The following is a 27,925-nucleotide window of genomic DNA, read 5'->3' on the forward strand; positions in this document are numbered from 1 at the left end:
TGATTTTCTTTATGAACTAGGAGGACGGGTTCTTAAGGTATTAAATGCACAGGTTAAAGATGGTGGAATCTACGCTTGTCTTGTGACTAACGCAGCTGGAGAAGCCAAGAAGAACTTCATTGTGGACGTCTTAGGTACTTGCCATTAGCTCTACTGTATGTAGCACTGTTGCTTCTAAGCTTTATTGATTTCCAAAAACATTCAAAGAATTTATCAGCCCAGACTAAGGACCTTATTCTGGTCCACACGCAACGTATGTTACATCATAATTATCATGGGAACGGCCAGCATTTTCATGGGAACACCCCATGGGCGCAGCCCGTCGCAGCTGCACCATGCCCCCCGCCCACACTGCTAGGTGCAAACAGGACCGCGAACCATCCGTAAATAAATGCAAACATCGCTCCCCCATGCGAACGCATGAGGGAGCAATCAAACCAGAATACGGCCCTAATAACATAATTGTCAGATCCCCGGCAAGAAGAGCATCAGTATTCCAATGTCGAAGGCCCTAGACACATTTGCAACACCGTATTCTCATGGTGCGGCCAGCAGGAACATTTTTGGGGGGAGATTAAGAGAGATTATTATCTGTAATTATTATATGACCAATCACATTTTAGTCTATAAAACGCGATAGCCGAACTGGGGAATGGGCCATTATATGACTGAGCCCAAGGTTCCTTCGATAAGTGAGACACCTGACTATAAGCCTCAATGATCTCCTAGCTGTGGGATGGGAAACCTAATTAAACCATCATCATCATTTGAAGACCTTGTCTGCCACAACTGTACTTTATCATCTGCTTTGTAGTTCCTCCAACAATAGAAGATGATGATGATGACGATAAGGACTTCCGAGTGGCAGCTGGTCAACCCATTCGTCTTCGCTGCAGAGTCTCAGGTAGAGATTAGATTAGGATTTATCAGGTTTTATTTCATATCGAGCTCTTCCCATAACTAGCAGAATATACCCAGGGTTCCATGGAGTCTGTATTTGCTGGATCCATTGGTGTAGTTATCATTGCTGAACATCTGGCTGACTCCTTAGATGACTTCTACAAATGTAATCCCAGCAGCTGTGATGTCCCCATGACTTGCTCTGTTTCTGTTCTGCTATACACTGGAAGGGAACAATATGAATGAAGAACAGTAGGATACATATAAATGTCGTCTTCTGGATGCACCATGCTCCTACTGGTGTAACTCTGGTATTCTCTTCCTCCAGGACACCCAGCACCCCGCATCACCTGGTTCAGGGATTCCCAGCCGGTACACAGTGGAGACGGCATTCAGATTTCCAGCGATGGTTCTGAGCTGCACATTGAGGCCGCCACTGTGTTTAGCTCTGGCCATTACGCCTGTCTGGCCATTAATCCCGTTGCCGAGAGAAGCAAACACTTTGTATTGACCGTTTTAGGTGAGGCTACTACAGTTCTATATATGTTGTCATGCTGACTTATACTGGTCACTTTCTGGACTCTTAATACGTTGTTTTGTGAGCTGCTGTTCCTCTTGTGTCTTGTTGCTCAGTGGGTCCCACCATTTCTGGAACACTTGATGATGGAATGAATGAAGATGTCATTGTCATTGTCAATAACCCTATATCGCTCATCTGCGAAGCTCTTGGATATCCAATACCTACTATTACCTGGCTGAAAAATGGGCAAGCGTTCGCAGACTCGGGCAATGTGAAGATAATTCCTGGTAAGCAACTTACTTTCATATCTGCCACTTCTGTCATTATCGGGAGAGATTCAGATATTCGGTTCTACGTGCAGGACAGAAAAGCAGAATGCCTTTAACTTTACATATCCTATAAATACAAATATTTATTTTATGTTTAACCTGTGTTTGCTTTCAATATAATCAGTGATGTGACTGGTGTAGAGTTGCCAGTTTATCTCCCCGGCGCGCCAATCTCCCGATGCGCTCCAATTCTGGCACGCATGCATCTCCGACAATTGAGTGCCCCATTCCTGGCAATATACATGTGAGTGTCCAAGATGCTCGCCAGCCGTCAGATCAGAGCATCTGGCTTGCCAGCGGCTACAATGAGGCTAACTCCATCTGTATCAGGAGAACACAGATGCTGCTTAATCAGCTCAAACCAAATCACATCAATTAGGAAACCTGGACTGGATCTAATTCTCCTGCTGCTGATCTAAAACCTGGTCTGGATTTCGCACATTATCCTCATGTGGAAATATTCTGTATCTGCCACACTACAGTATGCTCTATTTTCCTGTGGTCTGCGCTGCGCAGTCAATCAGAAGATGTCCTGTATGATGTCATGCTGCTGAATATCACATATAAGCTATTGTGTGTGTATATATATATATATATATATATATATATATATATATATATATATCCTTATTAGCGCCTGAATTAAGTTTGTCATTTTCGCTAATGTGTCTCATCCAGGAGGTCATGGGCTGCAAATAATCAATGCCCAGGAGGAAGATGCCGGCCAGTACACCTGTCTCGTCACCAACGAGATTGGAGAAGCCACCCGCAATTACGAAGTCAAAGTGTTTAGTGAGTATTTATACTACATAATGATTAACGGATATAAAAGTTCATCAAGTTGTTTTACTAAATTACAAACCGAGGGATCGTTTCCTATTGTTACTCTGCTGGAAATAAAGGGGGTTATTCAGACCTGATTGCATATCTGCTAAATTGCAGAGCACTGTTAGATGGCTCGCTAAGCAGCAATTTTACAGCGTGAATCAGGCCCATTGTACACAGTGGACGGAGCAGATTCTTCAGCAGTGGATGGTCTGAAGATCCCAGGACTGAGAATAGAGAGAACTGAATGCAGGAATAAGGGGATGAGCACTGAATACTTGTTATAATATGTGTGATTTACGTAGACAGAAGAAATCTGGCCCTGTCCCGGGAAATGAACATGTCCTGTCTTGTTTCTGTAGTCCCTCCGCAAATTGCATGGAATGACTCTGGGGAAAATATCAGCGTGAAGGAGGTAAAGACCAAGGTGAACAGCAGCCTAACCCTGCAGTGTGAATCCCGGGCTGTGCCCAAGCCCAGTCTGCACTGGTACAAGGATGGACAGGTCAGAAATACTGCTCAGCAAATGCCAATGTGTCACTAAGGAATAATGTGTGTGTGTGTGTGTGTGTGTGTATATCCAACCTTCTACAAAGTACACCTGTATGTATTTGGGTAACTTTTATTATAATTCCTGCTCATGCAGTATATCAAACAACGGGGGAAATTTACTAAGCTAAATACGCCTGGCTACGCCGTATTCATAGACCGTGGTATGCAAATACTATTACTATACTGCTACTATGCCTAAAATACGCCAATTCATATTCATGGCACATTTATGAATACGACTGCAAACGTCATCGAAAGGAAACGAGTAGGAATCATCATTCAGTCAAATGGAGAGTCCTCATCTACTAAGCAGCTGTATGTACAATACACTAATTGCTGTAAAAATACGCCTGGAAAATACAACTTATTTTTCCAGGCATATTTGGTAGAAGCCTGCACGGATCAGTCAGATCCACAATATCAGTCAGATCCACAATATCAGTCAGATCCACAATATCCGTCAGATCCATAATATCAGTCAGATCCACAATATCCGTCAGATCCATAATATCAGTCAGATCCATAATATCAGTCAGATCCACAATATCCGTCAGATCCACAATATCCGTCAGATCCACAATATCCGTCAGATCCACAATATCCGTCAGATCCATAATATCGGTCAGATCCATAATATCAGTCAGATCCACGATATCAGTCAGATCCACGATATCGGTCAGATCCACGATATCGGTCAGATCCACGATATCGGTTAGATCCACGATATCGGTCAGATCCACGATATCGGTCAGATCCACGATATCGGTCAGATCCACAAGATCGGTCAGATCCACAAGATCGGTCAGATCCACAAGATCGGTCAGATCCACAATATCAGTCAGATCCACAATATCGGTCAGATCCATAATACAGTATCAGTCAGATCCACAATATCCGTCAGATCCACAATATCCGTCAGATCCATAATATCAGTCAGATCCGTGCTGGCTTCATTGTAAAAAATAAAAATAAAATAAATAATAAAAAAAACGGCACAGCCATAACCAGCCCCTGGCTCAGAGAGCTGGTCCTGGTTTTAAAAATTCAGGGAACAATTAAAGTAGGGTTGCCTCATAATTTTTAAAACCAGCACCAGGCTCATGGGCTGTCCCTGGTTCCCAAAATACGGTGGATAATCGGAGTAGAGGTCCCCTGTATTTTGAGAACCAGCATCGGGACCATTTTTTTTCATTACTTATTTATTTAGAATTTTTTTGTTTACACTGAAGCCTGCCCGGATCTGACTGATCCATGCATCCTGCCGACTCGTATTTGTATTTAGTACGGCCGCCAAATATGAAACCGCCCCCATACGACATGGAAAAATAAGAATCTCAAAAATATGCCCCGAAATACGAATGTGCAAATGAAATACTCCATCTATAACCGTGGTATTCAGTCTAGTACGTCCAGTACGTATTCTTAGTACATTTTGCCCAACATATTATCCAGAATGTAATATTAATAAAGTGTTTAAATACCATTCTGTAATTTCTTCCCATATTTTCTAATTCTATGTTGCAGCTGCTGGAAAGTTTTGGTACGTTGCAGATTTTAGGTGATGGACATGTACTGCAGATCCAGCCTATCCGGGTCACTGACTCAGGACGCTATACATGTGTTGCCACCAACATTGCCGGCGAGGATGAAAGAGAATTTCATGTTAATGTTCAAGGTTAGTGACAATTAGCTTGGCAATGATAAAATATTACAGGAAGGGGGTGGTCACAAGAAGGACCAAAAAGGGAACATACAAACGGGTTTTTGGGGCACACTTGACGATAACAATAGTATAGTTGGTATAAAGATATGATATATGGGTGAGATAAGACTTAACTTTTATTAAGAATAAACTCTAAAAAAAGAAGTGATATTTAGATGCAAACAATGTGCTACACAAGACAATACGTATTCAATAAATTGTATGTGGAAATATCACAAGATAAAAGGTTGTTAACCTGTCAAAAAGGAGAGAGGGTCCTTGATACAATTAACAAAGTAAGCGCAATGTTAAGATAAATACACAAATACCTGTAGAAAACAGAGGGAATCCCTGTTGTTATCCAAAAAATTTTTCAATTAGTAACGATATATACGGAAATTATACAGGGTACAGGTATATAATTGTGGATGCTTGACACACTGATTCAAAATATTTAAGAGATATGTATCAATCTATCTCCGTCATAAATGGGGATTATTGCCCAGAAGTGGGAAATAGTAATAGAAGGTCACTGCCTGACAGTAAAAAGAAATAGTAAAGATTTAAGAGTGTGAAACTTGCAGAAGCATATAGAAAGATTAGTAAGATTGAGCTGTATTAAGAAGGTGATCTCCTGCTGCAATTTAATTACAACACCCGGTATTCCCAAAGAGTCTTCCCAAAGGTACTAACCGGGCCCAACACGATATTAGAATACGCCTCTGACACACCCCCAACCTCCGTCTTCCACGCTGGTCACTACCTGACATCAGGAGCAGCGGCTCCCGACATTTGGCGTTGGGTGCCGCGTCCTCCAAGCTAAGTACCGTCTCCCCCTTTACTCTCTTTGGGGAGCTCATTGTCTTAGCCTTTTGCACCTTTTCTACCCCCAGACGGCACAGCAACATTTGTGCTCCTCAGACAGCCTCCGCAATTCAGTGCGGGTAACCGTCTGACTGGGTGTCTATAACTTCAGCCAGCATTTGAAATGTACTGATTTGTTGCTCCTATACGGGGTGTTCATTACTGTAGCTAATATCCATAATATACTTAGCAGTTGCGCTAATTAATTACACCTGGTCACCCAGTACTATCACTATAGGCAGCAACGCCCGATCGCAGCAATTATTCCTGGTATGCAGAAATCTAGCTTTTTCTTTGTTGGTACAAAGGCATCAATAAAAATCTGCTGGTATGATTTTTATAACCACTGTTATTAAACTCCATGCGCCTAATATTATCTGATTCTCTGTGTACAATATAACTAATAGATACTGTGTATAAAATACTATCTCATTACTCTATTTAGTGTACAACATCGCTACATTTGAAACCCACTCACAGTAGTGGGCACTGTGTTTTGGTTTTTTTTTTTCCCAATAAGAAATTATATTGAAACTTCCTTCATTTGTAGCATTTGTTTATTAACATGAGACCAGCGCTGTTAAACAGTAATAATTTCTGATCCTGATTGTATGCATATTTTATTGTGATTAGCACGTAATTTACTGTAATTATCTTCTCCTCCTTTTCCCTTCCCCATATTCTGTGGATATCAGCACAGAATTCATTACACAGTCTGTACCAATATCTGCTTTTTTGAAATACACTGCAGATAAAAATCGCTCCATCTGTCTTTGCAGCATACAGACTGGGCAATCCAGCAATAAATCTCCTCAAGGTAGCATCATAGCTTCTGTCAGAAATTACCACCTACTGACATTTGTGGGGACTAAGATGTACCACTCATGAGGATACAAACCCCAAAAAAACTTGGGTACAACCAATTCCCGTTACTTTTGATAAACCTCATCCCATTTTCCAGCAATAATACTACCAGTCACAACATCACTGGTTGTGCTGCCCTTAGTATTTAATTTCTTCTTTTTCTGGGACAGGATCAGCAATCCTTGACTCTCTCATTCATTATTGGACACCCAAGGTGGATGATGGACAGCAGAGGTCAAGGTTTGCATTATTGACACCAGCCCGTCTTTTTCGCTGCTCTCCTCTCATTTCAGTGCTCTCTCATCAGTCGCGTCGTATCCATCCCCCCTGCAATGCAGGTGAGCACCAGGGTGGACTATTGACGGCGCCTCTGACAGCAGAAGCACCTTATTTCATTTGAGCCTCAAACGCGGGTATCCCTCTCGCATGTTCTAAATATTACTACCATACCACACTGGATCGCCTGAACCCATTCCGATTTCAGCAGCTAAGCAGTGTTGGGCCCGGTTAGTACCTTTGGGAAGACTCTTTGGGAATACCGGGTGTTGTAATTAAATTGCAGCAGGAGATCACCTTCTTAATACAGCTCAATCTTACTAATCTTTCTATATGCTTCTGCAAGTTTCACACTCTTAAATCTTTACTATTTCTTTTTACTGTCAGGCAGTGACCTTCTATTACTATTTCCCACTTCTGGGCAATAATCCCCATTTATGACGGAGATAGATTGATACATATCTCTTAAATATTTTGAATCAGTGTGTCAAGCATCCACAATTATATACCTGTACCCTGTATAATTTCCGTATATATCGTTACTAATTGAAAAATTTTTTGGATAACAACAGGGATTCCCTCTGTTTTCTACAGGTATTTGTGTATTTATCTTAACATTGCGCTTACTTTGTTAATTGTATCAAGGACCCTCTCTCCTTTTTGACAGGTTAACAACCTTTTATCTTGTGATATTTCCACATACAATTTATTGAATACGTATTGTCTTGTGTAGCACATTGTTTGCATCTAAATATCACTTCTTTTTTTAGAGTTTATTCTTAATAAAAGTTAAGTCTTATCTCACCCATATATCATATCTTTATACCAACTATACTATTGTTATCGTCAAGTGTGCCCCAAAAACCCGTTTGTATGTTCCCTTTTTGGTCCTTCTTGTGACCACCCCCTTCCTGTTGTCTCACAGTTTAAATACTGAACATCCTTTGGGAGCACCACCAGCCTAACACTGCCATGATATATTCTTGTCAAGCAGTAACTACGCTGGTTCTGTCTAATACTCTTGTATAATTATTACCTGATGTATATTTCATACCAGTGCCAATCCCTCTCTCTAAATGATAAAATATTAGCTGATGCAGCACCAGTTCTTGCCGCCAGGTGACAGTACCAGTTCTTGCCTCCAGGTGACAGCACCGGTTCTTGCCTCCAGGTGACAGCACCGGTTCTTGCCTCCAGGTGACAGTACCGGTTCTTGCCTCCAGGTGACAGCACCGGTTCTTGCCTCCAGGTGACAGTACCGGTTCTTGCCTCCAGGTGACAGTACCGGTTCTTGCCTCCAGGTGACAGCACCGGTTCTTGCCTCCAGGTGACAGCACCGGTTCTTGCCTCCAGGTGACAGTACCGGTTCTTGCCTCCAGGTGACAGCACCGGTTCTTGCCTCCAGGTGACAGCACCAGTTCTTGCCTCCAGGTGACAGTACCAGTTCTTGCCTCCAGGTGACAGTACCGGTTCTTGCCTCCAGGTGACAGTACCGGTTCTTGCCTCCAGGTGACAGCACCAGTTCTTGCCTCCAGGTGACAGCACTGGTTCTTGCCTCCAGGTGACAGCACCGGTTCTTGCCTCCAGGTGACAGCACCAGTTCTTGCCTCTAGGTGACAGAGCCAAAACATTCTTCCAATTTTGGAAGAACAACTTGAATGGAACATGTAAACTTCCCATGGGGATTAATGTCTGGTGTAATGACTCATTTCTTTCTGCTGCTGTTTCCCCAAGGCAGCCAAGCATCTGACTACATTGCTTACCTGCCTCTTCATACTATATTCAGCCTTTGGGATTTTGAGACCCCAGTTCATAATTTAGCATTTCATCAGTAAACTGTAGTTGCCACATTCTTGACCATTTTTGTAGTCTACCTAGCTCCTCAATCATTTGTTTTACCCCTCCCATTGGGTTTACCCTGCTGCATACTCTTCTGCAATCTGCAAATAGGCATTTCCCTTCAATACCAATGTCACCAACAAATATAGTATAAAGCGCCGGTCCAAGGCCTGATCCCTGGGGTACTCCACTGGTAACCTTACCCTCCTCTGAATATACTCTATTTGCAACAACTCTCTGTTTCCAATCTGGCAACCAATATCTTTACCACTCAACTTTCATAGAATCCAATCTCAAGCTTTCCAGTTTATTGAGCAGCCTGCAATGCTGGACCACTATAAAAGCCTAACTAAATTGTAGATATGCTCCATCTACTGTCCCCCCCCCCCCCATATCTATTCAAGAGTCAATCATATTTGTTGGCATGATCTCCCCCGAGGAAAGCCATGCTGTTTGGGATGCTATAAATTACTAAATTTGAGATGTTCCACAACTTTCTTTTTTCTTTTTTTGTATTTTCCTTATTTAAGTGAAAACAAAATATTACAGTAGTCATTCTACTCCCATTGCACCATGACCCCCCCCCCTTGCACCATGACCCCCCCTTGCACCATGACCCCCCATTGCACCACGACTCCCCATTGTACCATGACTCCCCATTGCACCATGACCCCCCATTGCACCATGACTCCCTATTGCACCATGACCCCCCCATTGTACCATGACTCCCCATTGTACCATGACTCCCCATTGCACCATGACTCCCCATTGCACCATGACCCCCCCATTGCACCATGACCCCCCATTGCACCATGACTCCCCATTGCACCATGACCCCCCCTCCATTGCACCATGACCCCCCCTCCATTGCACCATGACCCCCCCCCATTGCACCATGACTCCCCATTGCACCATGACTCCCCATTGCACCATGACTCCCCATTGCACCATGACTCCTCATTGCACCATGACCCCCCCCCATTGCACCATGACTCCCCATTGCACCATGACTCCCCATTGCACCATGACTCCCCATTGCACCATGACTCCCCATTGCACCATGACTCCCCATTGCACCATGACCCCCCCCCATTGCACCATGACCCCCCCATTGCACCATGACCCCCCCCCCATTGCACCATGACCCCCCCCATTGCACCATGACCCCCCCATTGCACCATGACCCCCCCCATTGCACCATGACTCCTCATTGCACCATGACTCCCCATTGCACCATGACCCCCCCCCATTGCACCATGACTCCCCATTGCACCATGACTCCCCATTGCACCATGACTCCCCATTCCAGAATATATTTGACTGCCTTTAATGCGAGCGTACACTTCATATTGTATGTTGCAATATGTTATATAGTTTTAATAATATAACATTATTATAATTATTTTACAATTACAGTATTAATGCCATATTTCTCTTTGTTGTCTCCCTTAGTCCCCCCTGTATTCCATAGGCCGGGGGGCTCCAGTGCTGCATTTGAGCTGGCATTTCGAGAGGATGATGAGGAAGAACTAACAGAACATAGGGAGGTTGTGGCCTCAAATCCGATCACTCTATACTGTGATACCAATGCCATACCTCCACCCACCCTGACTTGGTACAAGGATGGGAACCCTATCTCTGCATCTGATGGGACCCTGGTGCTGCTGGGTAAGAGGGGGCTGTGTGGAGGATAAGCCAGTGCACATTTACCTTACAGGCAGGCAAAGGGGCCATATGCCTTTTAGTCTCAGGTTTTGTTTCCAGGGAGGAGCCAGCAAGCACAGGACACAGGCTTAAAGTGCTCAACCTATCGCCAATAAGCCCACCCCCTATTCCCATCGGCTAGGTTCACGGGAGTCAGTGGCCGGGCTTATTGATGATAGACAGGCTGAACGCTGCCATTCTGTTGTCCATTCTGTACGTTCATCAGTCACTATTTTGTTCTCATTACAAAAAAATTCTTTGAAAAGTGAGTTTTATATAAAAAGTTACCAGGACCTTGGTAGAATTGGCTGTTAGTTTTTAATTTATTGTTTTTTTATAAATCTGGCACCGCGGTGTCACAGTGGTTAGTATATATACATACATACAAGTGTTCTTTGTACATCGCTGCAGTAATAAGTGGTGACAATAATACATGTGTCTGCTCAGACAGGCATCTCTAGGGTAAACCAAAAATCTAAAACGTGGTCACTGGCTTCTAATTACTTCTTTATTTTCAGATGGGCGCATCTTGCAGATCCCCACGTCTCGTGCAGAGCATGCTGGGAGATACACGTGTGAGGCGGCTAATGAGGCCGGCGAGGACAGACTGCATTATGAGCTTGTGGTTCTGTGTAAGTTCTCTGCAAATCTAGAACACACTGAGAGAAATGGGTCATTGCATTGTATCCGGTCTCTAGGGCAACAGACCACTATTGGTTGTCAGGAAAAGGACGACAAATCAATTACGTCGACATGGTCAAAATGTCGACACAGTCAAAAGCTCAACGTGAAAAAGGTTTTTCATGATTTCTGAAGCACGGAGAGCGCAGTGAGGCACCGTGCCCGAAGCACGGAGAGCGCAGTGAGGCACCGTTCCCTAAGCATGGAGAGCGCAGTGAGCAATGTAAGGGGACGCGTTCCACTGATATGTTGTCCATGTCAACTTACTGTAGACAAAAATGGTGAAAAACTCAAGTCCACCTTTTCCATATCGACAAATTGATCGTGTCAACATTTTCACCATGTCCACCTTTTTGATGTGTCGAACTTCTGCCTGTCAACCATTAGTGGTCGATCATATGACTGTAGACTTAGACATTGTAGATCTGATATACCATAACCCCCGGAAGCGGTCTCCTGGCAATAGTCGGGATGCTGGTGTCGGTATTGTGGACTGTAATTGCTGGGATGCTGGTGTCGGTATTGGTGACTGTAATTGCTGGGATGCTGGTGTCGGTATTGTGGACTGTAATTGCTGGGATGCTGGTGTCTGTATTGGTGACTGTAATTGCTGGGATGCTGGTGTCGGTATTGTGGACTGTAATTGCTGGGATGCTGGTGTCGGTATTGGTGACTGTAATTGCTGGGATGCTGGTGTCGGTATTGGTGACTGTAATTGCTGGGATGCTGGTGTCGGTATTGTGGACTGTAATTGCTGGGATGCTGGTGTCGGTATTGTGGACTGTAATTGCTGGGATGCTGGTGTCGGTATTGGTGACTGTAATGGCTGGGATGCTGGTGTCGGGGTTGTGGACTGTAATTGCTGGGATGCTGGTGTCGGTATTGTGGACTGTAATTACTGGGGTGCTGGTGTCGGTATTGGTGACTGTAATTGCTGGGATGCTGGTGTCGGTATTGTGGACTGTAATGGCTGGGATGCTGGTGTCGGTATTGTGGACTGTAATTGCTGGGATGCTGGTGTCGGTATTGTGGACTGTAATTGCTGGTGTCGGTATTGGTGACTGTAATTGCTGGGATGCTGGTGTCGGTATTGTGGACTGTAATTGCTGGGATGCTGGTGTCTGTATGGGTGACTGTAATTGCTGGGATGCTGGTGTCTGTATTGTGGACTGTAATTGCTGGGATGCTGGTGTCGGTATTGTGGACTGTAATTGCTGGGATGCTGGTGTCGGTATTGTGGACTGTAATTGCTGGGATGCTGGTGTCTGTATTGGTGACTGTAATTGCTGGGATGCTGGTGTCGGTATTGTGGACTGTAATGGCTGGGATGCTGGTGTCGGTATTGGTGACTGTAATGGCTGGGATGCTGGTGTCGGTATTGGTGACTGTAATTGCTGGGATGCTGGTGTCGGTATTGTGGACTGCAATGGCTGGGATGCTGGTGTCGGTGTTGTGGACTGTAATTGCTGGGATGCTGGTGTCTGTATTGGTGACTGTAATTGCTGGGATGCTGGTGTCGGTATTGTGGACTGTAATTGCTGGGATGCTGGTGTCGGTATTGTGGACTGTAATTGCTGGGATGCTGGTGTCGGTATTGTGGACTGTAATTGCTGGGATGCTGGTGTCGGTATTGTGGACTGTAATGGCTGGGATGCTGGTGTCTGTATTGTGGACTGTAATTGCTGGGATGCTGGTGTCGGTATTGTGGACTGTAATTGCTGGGATGCTGGTGTCGGTATTGTGGACTGTAATGGCTGGGATGCTGGTGTTGGTATTGTGGACTGTAATGGCTGGGATGCTGGTGTCGGTATTGGTGACTGTAATGGCTGGGATGCTGGTGTCGGTATTGTGGACTGTAATGGCTGGGATGCTGGTGTCGGTATTGTGGACTGTAATTGCTGGGATGCTGGTGTCGGTATTGTGGACTGTAATGGCTGGGATGCTGGTGTCGGTATTGTGGACTGTAATTGCTGGGATGCTGGTGTCGGTATTGTGGACTGTAATTGCTGGTGTCGGTATTGGTGACTGTAATTGCTGGGATGCTGGTGTCGGTATTGTGGACTGTAATTGCTGGGATGCTGGTGTCTGTATGGGTGACTGTAATTGCTGGGATGCTGGTGTCGGTATTGTGGACTGTAATTGCTGGGATGCTGGTGTCGGTATTGTGGACTGTAATGGCTGGGATGCTGGTGTCGGTGTTGTGGACTGTAATTGCTGGGATGCTGGTGTCTGTATTGGTGACTGTAATTGCTGGGATGCTGGTGTCGGTATTGTGGACTGTAATGGCTGGGATGCTGGTGTCGGTATTGTGGACTGTAATTGCTGGGATGCTGGTGTCTGTATTGGTGACTGTAATTGCTGGGATGCTGGTGTCGGTATTGTGGACTGTAATTGCTGGGATGCTGGTGTCGGTATTGTGGACTGTAATTGCTGGGATGCTGGTGTCGGTATTGTGGACTGTAATTGCTGGGATGCTGGTGTCGGTATTGTGGACTGTAATGGCTGGGATGCTGGTGTCTGTATTGTGGACTGTAATTGCTGGGATGCTGGTGTCGGTATTGTGGACTGTAATTGCTGGGATGCTGGTGTCGGTATTGTGGACTGTAATTGCTGGGATGCTGGTGTCGGGGTTGTGGACTGTAATGGCTGGGATGCTGGTGTCTGTATTGTGGACTGTAATTGCTGGGATGCTGGTGTCGGTATTGTGGACTGTAATGGCTGGGATGCTGGTGTCGGTATTGTGGACTGTAATGGCTGGGATGCTGGTGTCGGTATTGTGGACTGTAATTGCTGGGATGCTGGTGTCGGTATTGTGGACTGTAATTGCTGGGATGCTGGTGTCAGTATTGTGGACTGTAATTGCTGGGATGCTGGTGTCGGTATTGTGGACTGTAATTGCTGGGATGCTGGTGTCGGTATTGTGGACTGTAATTGCTGGGATGCTGGTGTCGGTATTGTGGACTGTAATTGCTGGGATGCTGGTGTCGGGGTTGTGGACTGTAATGGCTGGGATGCTGGTGTCTGTATTGTGGACTGTAATTGCTGGGATGCTGGTGTCGGTATTGTGGACTGTAATGGCTGGGATGCTGGTGTCGGTATTGTGGACTGTAATGGCTGGGATGCTGGTGTCGGTATTGTGGACTGTAATTGCTGGGATGCTGGTGTCGGTATTGTGGACTGTAATTGCTGGGATGCTGGTGTCAGTATTGTGGACTGTAATGGCTGGGATGCTGGTGTCAGTATTGTGGACTGTAATTGCTGGGATGCTGGTGTCGGTATTGTGGACTGTAATTGCTGGGATGCTGGTGTCAGTATTGTGGACTGTAATTGCTGGGATGCTGGTGTCAGTATTGTGGACTGTAATGGCTGGGATGCTGGTGTCGGTATTGTGGACTGTAATTGCTGGGATGCTGGTGTCAGTATTGTGGACTGTAATGGCTGGGATGCTGGTGTCGGTATTGTGGACTGTAATTGCTGGGATGCTGGTGTCGGTATTGTGGACTGTAATTGCTGGGATGCTGGTGTCGGTATTGTGGACTGTAATTGCTGGGATGCTGGTGTCGGTATTGTGGACTGTAATTGCTGGGATGCTGGTGTCGGTATTGTGGACTGTAATTGCTGGGATGCTGGAATCAGCGATAAAGTCACTGATTGTATCACATTATTATTCATATGTATTTTATCTTATGTTACTTACTGGCACATGTCATCCAATGTTTAGTTCCCCCGGTCCTGCTCGGAGAGGTGGATGGATTGATACAAGAGGTCTCTGTTATACACAACCAAACTGCAGAACTTACCTGCAGGGCAACCGGTGCCCCCCCTCCGACAATCATGTGGCTGAGGAACGGGCTGACCCTGAGCACCACCAACAAATACCAAATACTAGATGAAGGCAGTCGGCTGCAGGTGAGGCTCCCCGAATACACATAGGACATGGGTGTCTCTCATTACAGCGTATACAGCCCTTAAACAATCACACAAGTGGCTGGGTCACGGTCTCCTACTGTACATGGTCAGCACCTTTATTTCGGACTGATTGAACCATTTTCATAATCTGATTGGCTTCAGACTGTTTTATCTCGGCCCACTTACTGTAAATACTGGGGGCATATGGAAACATAGGAGATGAACATTGAATACAATAACATATATGCGTCTTTCGGTCTCACGTGTGACTTTTACATGTATTCATTTTTGTTGGAAACCTCAAGCTCCGCTTTGCTGTGTAATTTCTGGAGATTATTGGTCCCTGTACATTTTTTATTGGTTTATTATATTGATAACCTTCCTATATTACCAAATGAATTTTAGGAAATTCATAACAATATTCTGTGCCCTTATTTTATTTAAGAGCTTATTATCTAATGCATTCTCAAACCCATGCTAATTATACTTATCCCAACATCTCCTTTATCCCAACATCTCCTTTATCCCAACAGATACATACAGTGCAAGTGACCGACATAGACAGCTATGTCTGCGTGGCAGAGAATCCAGCAGGGTTTGCCGAGAGACTCTTCACCCTAATGGTGCATGGTGAGAGCAATAATGTAAATATGGTATGAGCAAGTGAGCAGAGCAAAGTGGCAGCGGTGGGGCTCAAACTCATGGTCCAGTGCTTTAGACCAGTCTGCCATAGCAAAATGCGGTCTTTTATAACCATCAATATTTGGACCAATGTATATTAAAGTACCAGTGACTACCATTTATAAATCAGTGACTGGTAGGGCTTGAGTAGACTTATATGATATCTATAAGAGTTAGTGGTATGCAGACCTTACAATAGATCTGAGTTATATGTTTTGTTCTCTCCTTTTAGTTCCACCCAGAATATTCGGAGCAATATCTGAAAATGTCAGCGCTGTTCTTCACAGCTCAATATCCTTGGTGTGCGATGTCCAGTCCCATCCCTCTCCTGATGTAACATGGTACAAGGACGGGCAGAGCATACACCCGGGCAAGGGGTTACTTGTAATGCCAGGTACATGTGTTGCACAATTAAACATATACAGTATATTAGCGGCATCTAGACTATGGTGGATTTTGACTATACAGGGTTAGTGGTACAGTAGGTAACATAGGGGTAAGGTAACAGGATGTTTTCTGGCTTCCTCTAAGCATATGTTTGATGCCCGATTCCGTGTCATGGGTTATTAAGTGTCAAAGCCTGGGCACTAATGCATCATGGTCCTGCTTTGATTCTGAGCTTGTTATTCAGGTGGCCAAGTCCTGCAGATTGCTCGAGTACAGCTCTCCAACCAGGGAACGTACATGTGCAAAGTGAAGAACCCAGCAGGATCTGCTGAAAAACGAGTTCATCTCACAGTTTATGGTAAGAAATAGAATCTGTTCTTGTGCTTGTTGTAATTGGCCTGTGTGTGCTGCTACTCATTAGGAGGCTCCTCCCCCAGAATATCGTCCTGGCCAGCAGCTGGTTGAGCAATAGATTGTGGGGTTGATCCACCGAGTGGGGGACCCGCTCATTACATATGCGTGGGGCGGGGACCCGCTTATTAAATATGCACTGCGCTGGGTCCATGCTCATTAGATATGCACGGAGTGGGACCAGCTCAGCGCTCACTGCTGCCTGGGTCACCTGTCAGCTCAGTCAGCGGTGCCCGTAGTTCATCGCCTCGCTCCCCTGGTTAGAAGGGGCAGGGACAGAATTCTTTTTGGCAGGGGGAAGAACAAATTTAAGCTACGCCACTGCATTTATACATATAATGCCCTCAGAAGGGCATTTACACACAGAATGAAAAAAAAAACCAGGAGCATCCTGCTAAATGTCTGAGGGTAGGCAAGTCACCTGCCTGTCCTGCCATAAATACAGCCATACAGCAGTCCCCACCCCTGCAACTAGGGCTGGCCCTCACAGCACCCCCTGCCTCGCTCCTTCAGCTCATTCCCAGGGCCACCCAAGAAACGATTGTGAATGACTCATTGGCCACAATAGCATCACATGACTGAATCATTATACTTAAAAGTCAGACTGAATAGACAGTAGGTGCATGATGTTTATTTGGCTCTATAAAGGGCCTGTATGTGCCCAAGTTTGTCATTGTGTTTTTGGAGCATCACATACCTTATGAGATGCTGAGGTTTACCGTATGATACCTTATATTGACTGCTGTTTATCTTTTTTCACCTGTATCCGATATCCTTCAACAAAACTTCAACATGTGGAGTATCCTCCTTGCTCACATATGCTGTGCACCTACCAGTGTGTAGGCATCTGCCAATAGGGCTATGGCACAATGTCCACTATATGGCTGTATGTCCTCTCTTAATAGTGGCCTTTGTGGTGGCCACATCTGGTAAACATGGGCCTCTTCTCCTGCCTCCTCCCGAAGAGCTCTCCATGTACTAGTCCAAAATGGGCCCAAATCGCACTCCAGTATATAGGCACCTTTACTCCAGCACCAGTGCCCTCTATAGACCAGTACCAGTATATAACGGTGTCATCCAAATAGATTCCGATAAATAGATCTTACAGGAAGTGCAAATATCCGCTAGTGCCAGTTTCAGGGCTGATGTGAGTCTGTGTCAGGCATTTGAGTGGATTAGGCCCATGTTATATCACTGGCATCTGCTGAACCGCCCTCAGGAATATGGGCTCACAATATGGCTGTATGGATGATAGGTGACAGAAGAACAATCCAGACACTGTGTATTTTGCGTTGTAACCATGGTGCTTAGCACTGTTTCTGTTGTACCGCCATGCCTTGCTCAGCGGACAATATGCAACAAGCTGGTTATTCATTGTACCATGTGTTAAAGTAAAAACTGATATAAGAATTTGCATTTCTAGCCCCGCCCACTATAAAAGAACCACCCAGTGGCAGCAAGGAGACTGTTCTTGTTCTTGGAGGAACCCTGACATTAGTGTGCGAGACTGATACTGTACCAGAACCAGCCGTCACCTGGTATAAGAATGGGCAACTCTTCACAGCCAGCAGGAGCGTCTCATTCCAAAAGAATGGGCAGAGACTGGAAATTCGGGATGTGCAGGTAATATGAGAGCGTTTTGTACACCTTATAGTACAAGATAGAAATTCGCAGGTCCCCTTCTACCTTTGTCTGTTTCCCAGGTATCTGATAAAGGGCTGTACACCTGCAAGATGGACAATGCAGCAGGACAGGCTGAGCTGACCTACACCGTCATTATACAGCGTGAGTCTCAGTAACAGTACAGGAATGCATTTATAGGGTGTCATCGTTCCCATGGAGACATTGCTGCTGTCTGTTAGGGCAGGATGTATCAATTACCTGCGGTACTGTACATCCCACCGCACATCGCGCCGATACTTATCGCATACATACTTACATCAGGGTTGCCTACCCTCCCGGGGGCTCCAGAAAATCGGGTCCCCCTCCCTGGCCGCAGAGGGTAAATTACGGCTATTTGCGGCTTTTTGAGGATGGAGGGGCAGGACTAAAGATGCAAATCCTGTCATTTAGCCCTGCCCCCTCCTCGAAGACCCGCGAATTGTGGGATTTGCAGTACTGGGGGCGGAGCTTGATAAAGTCTATGTGACAAATGTATTTCTTTAAAGTTTATGCGACTGCTGGACATGTGACGTGTGTATGGGGATTATAAGGTGGAGGCTTGGGGTAGTTTAGGTGGAGTTTGTCAGGGTAAGTAAATGCGTATATAGTAGTGTATATATATATGTATGTGTATATATATATATATATATATATATATATATATATATATATATATATATAGGTATGTATATAGTATAGATATATATTTATATATATCACACATCAACGGTGAGAGTAAAACATAAGGATTAGTACATTGTTGGGTTTATACATTTGTTTTAAGGATTACTGGACCCAGTAATTTTATACATAGTATCTGATGATTCATTTTCCTAGTGCCTGCCTCCATCCTCCATCCGCACAACGAGACCGTCCAGCTGACTATCGGCAGTTCCATAGTCCTGTCATGTGAGGCTCAGGGCTCTCCGCCTCCAAAGATCAGTTGGCTAAAAGATGGGGAACCTCTAGGTAAGGATTTATGTTGCATTAGTTTTTTATCCCCATACTAGTTTATTATCTGCTGCTTTTCCTATAATGATTATATAGGTTTATTATAAAGTGGATGAATTCTTAGTCCATGCAACCAGCGCCTCTGGTAATTGTATGTTAGAAACGCAATTGTGTTCCTTGCAGAAAGTTCCGGTGAGCGAGGTGTGATCATGCGAGGAGGCCGACTGCAAATCAACAGAGCGCAGCAGTCCCACGCGGGACTATACCGCTGCATGGCACAGAACCACCTGTCGGAGGCGCACAAGGACTTCCTGCTGCTGATCCAGGGTATATGGCTACTGCAGAATATCACATTCCTAGTAGAACACATTAAGGGGGTCATTCAGACCTGCCTGCTAGGCTGCATACTTTCGTTGCCTAGCGAGCAGGTAAACTCCACCCTGCGGAACGCTCCCCCCCCCCCCCCCCCGCGCTGTCTGAATCCACACAACACAATGCCAGCAGATGGGCATGCTTACACTGCCACTAGTATGCTCCCGCACAGAGGAGACATCCTTCAATGGTTACACACCATCAAATGATAAAAGTAACAGGGATGGCCGAAATAGGGGCGGGTGCTGACGTCATGTGACATCATCTGCCCACCCCAATCAGGCAGGGCCACGGCAGGTGTCTGTCCCGCATTTCCATGGGCAGCCCATAAAACGCTGGGTGGACCCCAGTCTCCACCCCCGCACCTGTCCATCATTTTGCAAACACCGTGTGCACATGCGCATGAGCACTCCCCCCACCATCAAAACCGTGCCGAATTTGCTTTTCACTGAGCTCGTCTGAATCGGCCCCTAACATTTTAATGTTTTTTTTGGCAGTGGCTCCAAGAATCCTTGGATCTGAGATACCCAGCGAGCGGAGCGTCCAGCTGAAGCGGGAGGTGGCACTAGAGTGTAAAGCTGAAGGGATTCCCCCTCCCCAAATCTTATGGCTGAAGGATGGAAAGCCCCTAGACTTGTCCTCGGTGCCACACACACGGTAATACAATATAGACCTTCATCTTCATTCGTGTTCCTAGAGTATGAGGGCCCCTAGGGGTCATTGCTGCGACAGTCAGGGGCCAACACAGTCTTAGTGCTGGAGGTGACCATTGATGGTTAACCACCAATCTTAGTTGGCAGAGATCCAGTAGCTCTCCAGCCCGGATTGGGTTGCTGGGATGCCAGATGGTTTCCACTCAGCCGGCACATGTCCACCAAAGCCACGTTAGCCGGCTGGCTCACATTGTTGGCTGAGTCACGGCTACCACCATCTCAATGGTCAGGATCAGCACAATATGCACAGTAGTCAAAATGGCCACAGAAGCTCCGTCCAAGGGCCTTTGGGGAGCTTGTGAGTGACCACTCATGGCTCCGCCTCCTTTCATGGCTCCGCCTCCATTATCCTCCTTTCCCAAGAAGCAACAGAACTCATAGGAGGAGCTGGGAATGCTTTCAGTGTAGTGACTACATTATGCTGGATGCTGAGGTCACAGATGGGCACCAATGAATTGACAAATACCCAAGACAGAGGAGCGTAGTACAAACTGCTGGTGGTCTTCTCCAATGGTTTTTGCTGCGCCCCACGAGCAGGTCACTGCCCTCTGGGTTGTTTCCCAGTATGGACACCTGTGGACCTCTGGCAACTAAGATACTGAGGGTACTAAAGGAGCTAGGACTGATGGTATACGTTTTTGAACTAATACCAATAGCACAGATTAAAGGGGCAAATTCAAGATGTTTTTTTCTGATTTATTGAGATATTTCTCAGTGGCCCATATTCTATGCGACCCATATTCTGAGGAAAACATTTCTATCATGGAGAAATATGACATGAACACAAACGATCAATTATTGGTGTTTTAATAGTTGCTGGTGTTACTAATCTATTACTCATGTTGGTGCCAATGTCTCTTGGTAGTTGCACACTGGTTTAGATCACACATTTGCAGGGCTGTGAGCTCTTACCAATAAAATTGTCAATAATATATACTGGCCACAGGTATACTGTGGGAATACTCCCAGCATTACAGATGTGGCCCCGGTGCACATTCTGCCACACATGCTATAGTGCCACCACTGTTGGTCTAGTCAGGAGAGCAGTCTCCGAGATGTGGGGGAAGCGGGTACTAGTTACACGGGGGTCACCTGCTAAGGAAGACATTGCCCCCCCCCCTGTGTAGCTGCCAGCATCCTCTGTGCGGACACTGTGGAAAAATGTTCATCATTTTTTAGGGGGCATGGTCACACATTTTTGGGTTTGGCAACGCACCCCTCAGTACCTGGTCCTGTGGCCACTCTCAGCAGCTATGTATAGGGGTCTTTTGGAATGTTGGGGCTTTGGAGCGAGTTGCTTTGCACATATTTATGAGTAGATTGGGCCCTGCAATAAAACCTCTAGGGACAGGCTAAATTACTGGCCTGCTAAACCAAAACAAGGTACTACAAGTAACAACAATTTTTTGGAAGACGCTAGAACAATGTGAGGAAAGAATGTAGGATCCTGTCCTGATCAGCTTATAATATAAATTCTTACGGGAATATACATTATTCCTAAAGTGATGAACTGCAGACGAGATCGCTGATCTTGTGGTTGCATTCGGTGTAGTCAACTACCTTTTATGTCTTTACATGTCCAGACTCAATCAAGATGGCGGATCCCTGTTGCTGGCATCTGTCCAAGCCACGGACTCTGGCCGCTACACGTGTCTGGCTCGCAGCATTGCTGGAGAAGACGCAAAGGTTTTTGTATTGAACGTTCTTGGTGAGTGTAATAATGACCCTATTGCAGGGTTGGCCAAACAGGTCCTCAAGATCTACCAACAGGTCACATTTTCCAGTCCCCCTAGCTGGTGCACAGGTGCAGTCATTAACTTTATTTCTAACTGACACATTCTACAGATCCACAAGTAAAACATGAACTGTTGGTAGATATCAAGGACAAGTGTTGCCACCGCTGCCCTTTTGCCACCCCTGTCCTCCGTAAGATGGTTTCTTTCTATCAGTAACATTTTTATTGTCTGCTCTTTCGGCACGTACAGTTCCACCATTGTTTGAATCAGGAGCCAACGTTTCAGAGACCCTCAGCAGTGCCCCAGGATCACAGGTGAACCTAGAGTGCCATGCCAGCAGCTCTCTGCCCATTCAGTTGACCTGGCTAAAAGATGGAAACCAGCTCACTACTTCACGCTTTCTCCGGATCTCCACTGGTGGGCGTATTCTCCGGTAAGACTTGATGCCGGTTCTCATCTGGTGACATTTTTCCCACTCTCACATATTTCAATCAATGGATTGGTTTTTGACCTTGGGTCTAGTTAAGAGATGTGCACAAACTCGATGGTTTACGCGCATCTCCAATGTTCGGCAATCTGTGCATGACATGCTGCGGGCGCTTGGGGGCAGGGAAGGGGCAGCGGCATGCAGTGTTCCAGGAAGTGGGCTTGGTTGCCTCATTTTCTGGGCATGCAAAGGGGAGTGTTGGAATCTTCCAACAGTTTTGCTGGCCCAGCAGCGGAAAACACCAGCCATCCTGGGTAGCCTTAGAGTTGCTCAGAAAATGCTGATTGATCTGCTGCTGTGCGTTTGGATGCAGAAGCAGATCACAGAAGCTGGCAGGATGCGTCTATTTAGCTGCCTCCTGCAGTATTATCATATTATCGCTGTGTGATCAGCACTCATCTTGGAATCCGGCCCTTGTACCTCATATCTCTCAATTCTCCTACCCCCGGGCCATAGTGTCCCACAGTGGGGGAGGGGGGGTTAAGGCACTGCCCTCTGAGCATCAGTGAAGAGTGCTTTGTACATGCGCACCTTATCTATTCATTGGAGATAGGGACTGGAGCGCTGAATTTCAGATGCTCGTGTGTCGTATGAAACTGTATCCAGTAAGTGGCACATTTATGTCCTTGATAAACTTGTGACTATGATCCATGCTTGCCTACTTTTGAAAATGAGTTTCAGGGAGATGATAGTTGGTAGTAGAAATGTTCAAAGTGGCCCCATTGCGGGGGCGTGTCATGCTCCACCCAAAGGGCGTGTCTAGTTCCATATATGGCGAGATTGTGAAAAGAGATTGTGAACGTGGCACCTGGAAGTGTGGGTGTGTACTGCTACATCTGAGGGGAATCTTGTAACATGACCTATATCCAAATGTAGATGAGCCCAAAGCAGTTAGTAAGAGCTACTATACTTGGTAAAGTGCTGGGAAATGGTGCTGATGGTGCAATGTAAATGTATCTGTCTCTCGTTCCTTTTTTCCCAAAAAATGTAACAGTGTAATGTGGGCTATGTGACATGAGGGAGATTGCTAGACTAATGAGGGAGAGAGGGAGATTGCTGCTATGTCAGGGAGTCTCCTGCAGGATGGGAGGTAACTATGGTGTAACAGTGTAATGTGGGCTAGGTGACATGAGGGAGATTGCTAGACTAATGAGGGAGAGAAGGGAGATTGCTGCTATGTCAGGGAGTCTCCTGCAGAATGCAGGATGGGAGGTTACTACAATGTAACAGTGTAATGTGGGCTAGGTGACATGAGGGAGATTGCTAGACTAATGAGGGAGAGAGGGAGATTGCTGCTATGTCAGGGAGTCTCCTGCAGAATGCAGGAGGGGAGGTAACTATGGTGTAACAGTGTAATGTGGGCTAGGTGACATGAGGGAGATTGCTAGACTAATGAGGGAGAGAGGGAGATTGCTGCTATGTCAGGGAGTCTCCTGCAGGATGGGAGGTAACTATGGTGTAACAGTGTAATGTGGGCTAGGTGACATGAGGGAGATTGCTAGACTAATGAGGGAGAGAAGGGAGATTGCTGCTATGTCAGGGAGTCTCCTGCAGAATGCAGGATGGGAGGTTACTACAATGTAACAGTGTAATGTGGGCTAGGTGACATGAGGGAGATTGCTAGACTAATGAGGGAGAGAGGGAGATTGCTGCTATGTCAGGGAGTCTCCTGCAGAATGCAGGAGGGGAGGTAACTATGGTGTAACAGTGTAATGTGGGCTAGGTGACATGAGGGAGATTGCTAGACTAATGAGGGAGAGAGGGAGATTGCTGCTATGTCAGGGAGTCTCCTGCAGAATGCAGGGGGGGGGGGGTAACTATGATGTAACAGTGTAATCTGGGCAAGGTGACATGAGGGAGATTGCTAGACTAATGAGGGAGATTGCTGCTATGTCAGGGAGTCTCCTGCAGAATGCAGGAGGGGAGGTTACTATGATGTAACAGTGTAATGTGGGCTAGGTGACATTAGGGAGATTGGTAGACTAATGAGGGAGAGAGGGAGATTGCTGCTATGTCAGGGAGTCTCCTGCAGAATGCAGGAGGGGAGGTAACTGTGATGTAACAGTGTAATGTAGGCTAGGTGACATGAGGGAGATTGCTAGACTAATGAGGGAGAGAGGGAGATTGCTGCTATGTCAGGGAGTCTCCTGCAGAATGCAGGAGGGGAGGTAACTATGGTGTAACAGTGTAATGAGGGCTAGGTGACATGAGGGAGATTGCTGGACTAATGAGGGAGAGAGGGAGATGGCTGCTATGTCAGGGAGTCTCCTGCAGAATGCAGGAGGGGAGGTTACTTTGATGTAACAGTGTAATGTGGGCTAGGTGACATTAGGGAGATTGGTAGACTAATGAGGGAGAGAGGGAGATTGCTGCTATGTCAGGGAGTCTCCTGCAGGATGCAGGAGGGGAGGTAACTGTGATGTAACAGTGTAATGTAGGCTAGGTGACATGAGGGAGATTGCTAGACTAATGAGGGAGAGAGGGAGATTGTTGCTATGTTAGGGAGTCTCCTGCAGAATGCAGGAGGGGAGGTAACTATGATGTAACAGTGTAATGTAGGCTAGGTGACATGAGGGAGATTGCTAGACTAATGAGGGAGAGAGGGAGATTGCTGCTATGTCAGCGAGTCTCCTGCAGAATGCAGGAGGGGAGGTAAATATGGTGTAATAGTGTAATGTGGGCTAGGTGACATGAGGGAGATTGCTAGACTAATGAGGTAGAGAGGGAGATTGCTGCTATGTCAGCGAGTCTCCTGCAGAATGCAGGAGGGGAGGTAAATATGGTGTAACAGTGTAATGTGGGCTAGGTGACATGAGGGAGATTGCTAGACTAATGAGGTAGAGAGGGAGATTGCTGCTATGTCAGCGAGTCTCCTGCAGAATGCAGGAGGGGAGGTAACTATGATGTAACAGTGTAATGTGGGCTAGGTGACATGAGGGAGATTGGTAGACTAATGAGGGAGAGAGGGAGATTGCTGCTATGTCAGGGAGTCTCCTGTAGAATGCAGGAGGGGAGGTAACTATGATGTAACAGTGTAATGTGGGCTAGGTGACATGAGGGAGATTGCTAGACTAATGAGGGAGAGAGGGAGATTGCTGCTATGTCAGGAGTCTCCTGCAGAATGCAGGAGGGTAGGTAACTATGATGTAACAGTGTAATGTGGGCTAGGTGACATGAGGGAGATTGGTAGACTAATGAGGGAGAGAGGGAGATTGCTGCTATGTCAGGGAGTCTCCTGTAGAATGCAGGAGGGGAGGTAACTATGATGTAACAGTGTAATGTGGGCTAGGTGACATGAGGGAGATTGCTAGACTAATGAGGGAGAGAGGGAGATTGCTGCTATGTCAGGAGTCTCCTGCAGAATGCAGGAGGGTAGGTAACTATGATGTAACAGTGTAATGTGGGCTAGGTGACATGAGGGAGATTGCTAGACTAATGAGGGAGAGAGGGAGATTGCTGCTATGTCAGAAGTCTCCTGCAGAATGCAGGAGGGGAGGTAACTGTGATGTAACAGTATAATGTGGGCTAGGTGACATGTGGGAGATTGCTAGACTAATGAGGGAGAGAGGGAGATTGCTACTATGTCAGGGAGTCTCCTGTAGAATGCAGGAGGGGAGGTAACTGTGATGTAACAGTGTAATGTGGGCTAGGTGACATGAGGGAGATTGCTAGACTAATGAGGGAGAGAGGGAGATTGCTGCTATGTCAGGGAGTCTCCTGTAGAATGCAGGAGGGTAGGTAACTATGATGTAACAGTGTAATGTGGGCTAGGTGACATGAGGGAGATTGCTAGACTAATGAGGGAGAGAGGGAGATTGCTGCTATGTCAGGGAGTCTCCTGTAGAATGCAGGAGGGGAGGTAACTATGATGTAACAGTGTAATGTGGGCTAGGTGACATGAGGGAGATTGCTAGACTAATGAGGGAGAGGGAGATTGCTGCTATGTCAGGGAGTCTCCTGTAGAATGCGGGAGGGTAGATAACTATGCTATGATCTCCCATTGCTCATAAGCTACTGATTGCCTTTGTTTCGCTTACCAAGTTATGGTTCTTATGGGGAAATGTATCGAGCAGTGGCAAACAATGTGTGTTGGTCTGATAACCCTGTAATTTTCCATTACCAGGATATCCCATGTACAGGCTTCAGATGCCGGGATTTACACCTGTGTGGTATCGAGTCCTGCGGGAACTGCGGAGAAGACATTTACCCTGCTGGTGGACAGTAAGAGCTCAGTATTATTATCTGCCCGGGTGATTATGTGACAGAAGTGCTGGAACTTGCATGGAAGCCTTTATATGCGGACCAATAAGCAGTGTCTGGGCAGCCAATAGGATGATTAGGCTGCAGCCTAGGGCGCCAGGACTAGGGGGAGGAACGCCCATCTTTTCACTGGGCATTTCCCTGTCCGCCCCCTTCCCTCCATGCATGAACGCCACAGCGAGTTTGATACTCTCTGAAGGCATTCACACAGGGGGCCTGCACTATCGGAAACGGGGCCAAATTCGATTCCCGACCGATCAGACCTGAATCAGGCCCTTTATTGGATTCACAGTGGAAAGTTGGTATGGTATACGCAAGGCATGTGATTGGGAAATGATTATGTAAATAAGGATGTTGGTAAAGATGAGCGGAGAGTCCATCCGTGCCGCAGCCGCTCCATTTAGAGAATAAGATGCTCCAGCATCATAATAACGGGACTTGTACCGCATGGAAGATAGCTGTATGTGCACACATCTGTAATGTACTATAATATTGGTAATATATATATGTGCTAATGTATTTTACCATCTGTGCCAGCCCTGCCGGTGGAGGAGACGTCTGAGGGCACAGAAGACGTCACTGCAGTTAAAGGATCTTCGGTGACTTTCACTTGTGAGGCTCATGGTTCTCCTCTGCCCTCACTGTCATGGGAGAAAGATGGCGAGGCGCTCAACCTTCAGAGCAACCTGCTGCCCAACGGCTTGGGAACCCGGCTGTACCTGGAATCTGTGAACGCCGGTGATTCGGGTCTCTACTCCTGCACTGCTCTGAATATAGCCAGGAAAGTCAGCAAGTACTTCCGCCTGATAGTGTTAGGTATGGACACAAGACAATCTCCGTCCGGACATGGCCTGGTCCAATCTAGTCTGGACACTAGGCACCTTGGGGCGTTTAATGTTTCATTGCTCCCATTATACCCCAAGTGTGGGTATAATGGAAATTAGCGATAACCAACTTCATGTTTTTCTAGAACCACCAAGGATCGAGGGTCCTGCTCTCCCCACAGAGGTCTCCGTCTCTATGGATGATCCCCTGGAATTAGTGTGCAACGCAGTTGGTATTCCCTTCCCTGAGGTCACTTGGGAGAAGGACAGGCTACCTTTGTCACGGCCAGACTTACTCACAAGAAATGGAACCGTTCTTCGGATAGAGCATGTGAAGGTATGGGCAGCCATTTATTTGTTCATCCTGGGGGTCCTATAGCTTAGAGTAAGAGATATAATTCCTGCCTCATAGTAGATTCAGAAGCATGTCTATTGGTGGTCGCCTTCTGCAAATGCTGATACTAAGTCCTTCCCTT

The 27,925-nt window shown here is 46.2% G+C and overlaps 1 protein-coding gene and 1 pseudogene across 2 annotated transcripts in view; both read left to right on the plus strand.

Annotated features, from left to right (window-relative positions):
* Positions 1-27,925, plus strand: part of HMCN2 (hemicentin 2) — a 268,528-nt gene that overhangs the window by 205,848 nt on the left and 34,755 nt on the right. For both annotated transcript variants that reach the window (XM_083160863.1, XM_083160864.1), the window contains exons 47-69: positions 21-134; positions 815-904; positions 1,229-1,420; positions 1,534-1,707; positions 2,428-2,541; positions 2,937-3,079; positions 4,651-4,801; positions 10,124-10,339; positions 10,894-11,007; positions 14,778-14,965; positions 15,499-15,595; positions 15,879-16,040; positions 16,278-16,391; positions 17,868-18,067; positions 18,148-18,229; positions 18,944-19,075; positions 19,241-19,384; positions 19,927-20,086; positions 21,726-21,850; positions 22,128-22,311; positions 26,489-26,586; positions 27,163-27,441; positions 27,596-27,786. In XM_083160863.1, the coding sequence (XP_083016989.1) occupies positions 21-134; positions 815-904; positions 1,229-1,420; positions 1,534-1,707; positions 2,428-2,541; positions 2,937-3,079; positions 4,651-4,801; positions 10,124-10,339; positions 10,894-11,007; positions 14,778-14,965; positions 15,499-15,595; positions 15,879-16,040; positions 16,278-16,391; positions 17,868-18,067; positions 18,148-18,229; positions 18,944-19,075; positions 19,241-19,384; positions 19,927-20,086; positions 21,726-21,850; positions 22,128-22,311; positions 26,489-26,586; positions 27,163-27,441; positions 27,596-27,786 (3,464 nt within the window). The remainder of the gene's footprint in view (positions 1-20; positions 135-814; positions 905-1,228; positions 1,421-1,533; positions 1,708-2,427; positions 2,542-2,936; positions 3,080-4,650; positions 4,802-10,123; positions 10,340-10,893; positions 11,008-14,777; positions 14,966-15,498; positions 15,596-15,878; positions 16,041-16,277; positions 16,392-17,867; positions 18,068-18,147; positions 18,230-18,943; positions 19,076-19,240; positions 19,385-19,926; positions 20,087-21,725; positions 21,851-22,127; positions 22,312-26,488; positions 26,587-27,162; positions 27,442-27,595; positions 27,787-27,925) is intronic.
* On the plus strand, positions 6,993-7,110 carry LOC146039917 (5S ribosomal RNA; annotated as a pseudogene).

Source organism: Crinia signifera, chromosome 9 (genome assembly GCF_055691185.1).
Source record: "Crinia signifera chromosome 9, ASM5569118v1, whole genome shotgun sequence".
Classification (NCBI taxonomy): Eukaryota; Metazoa; Chordata; class Amphibia; order Anura; family Myobatrachidae; genus Crinia; species Crinia signifera.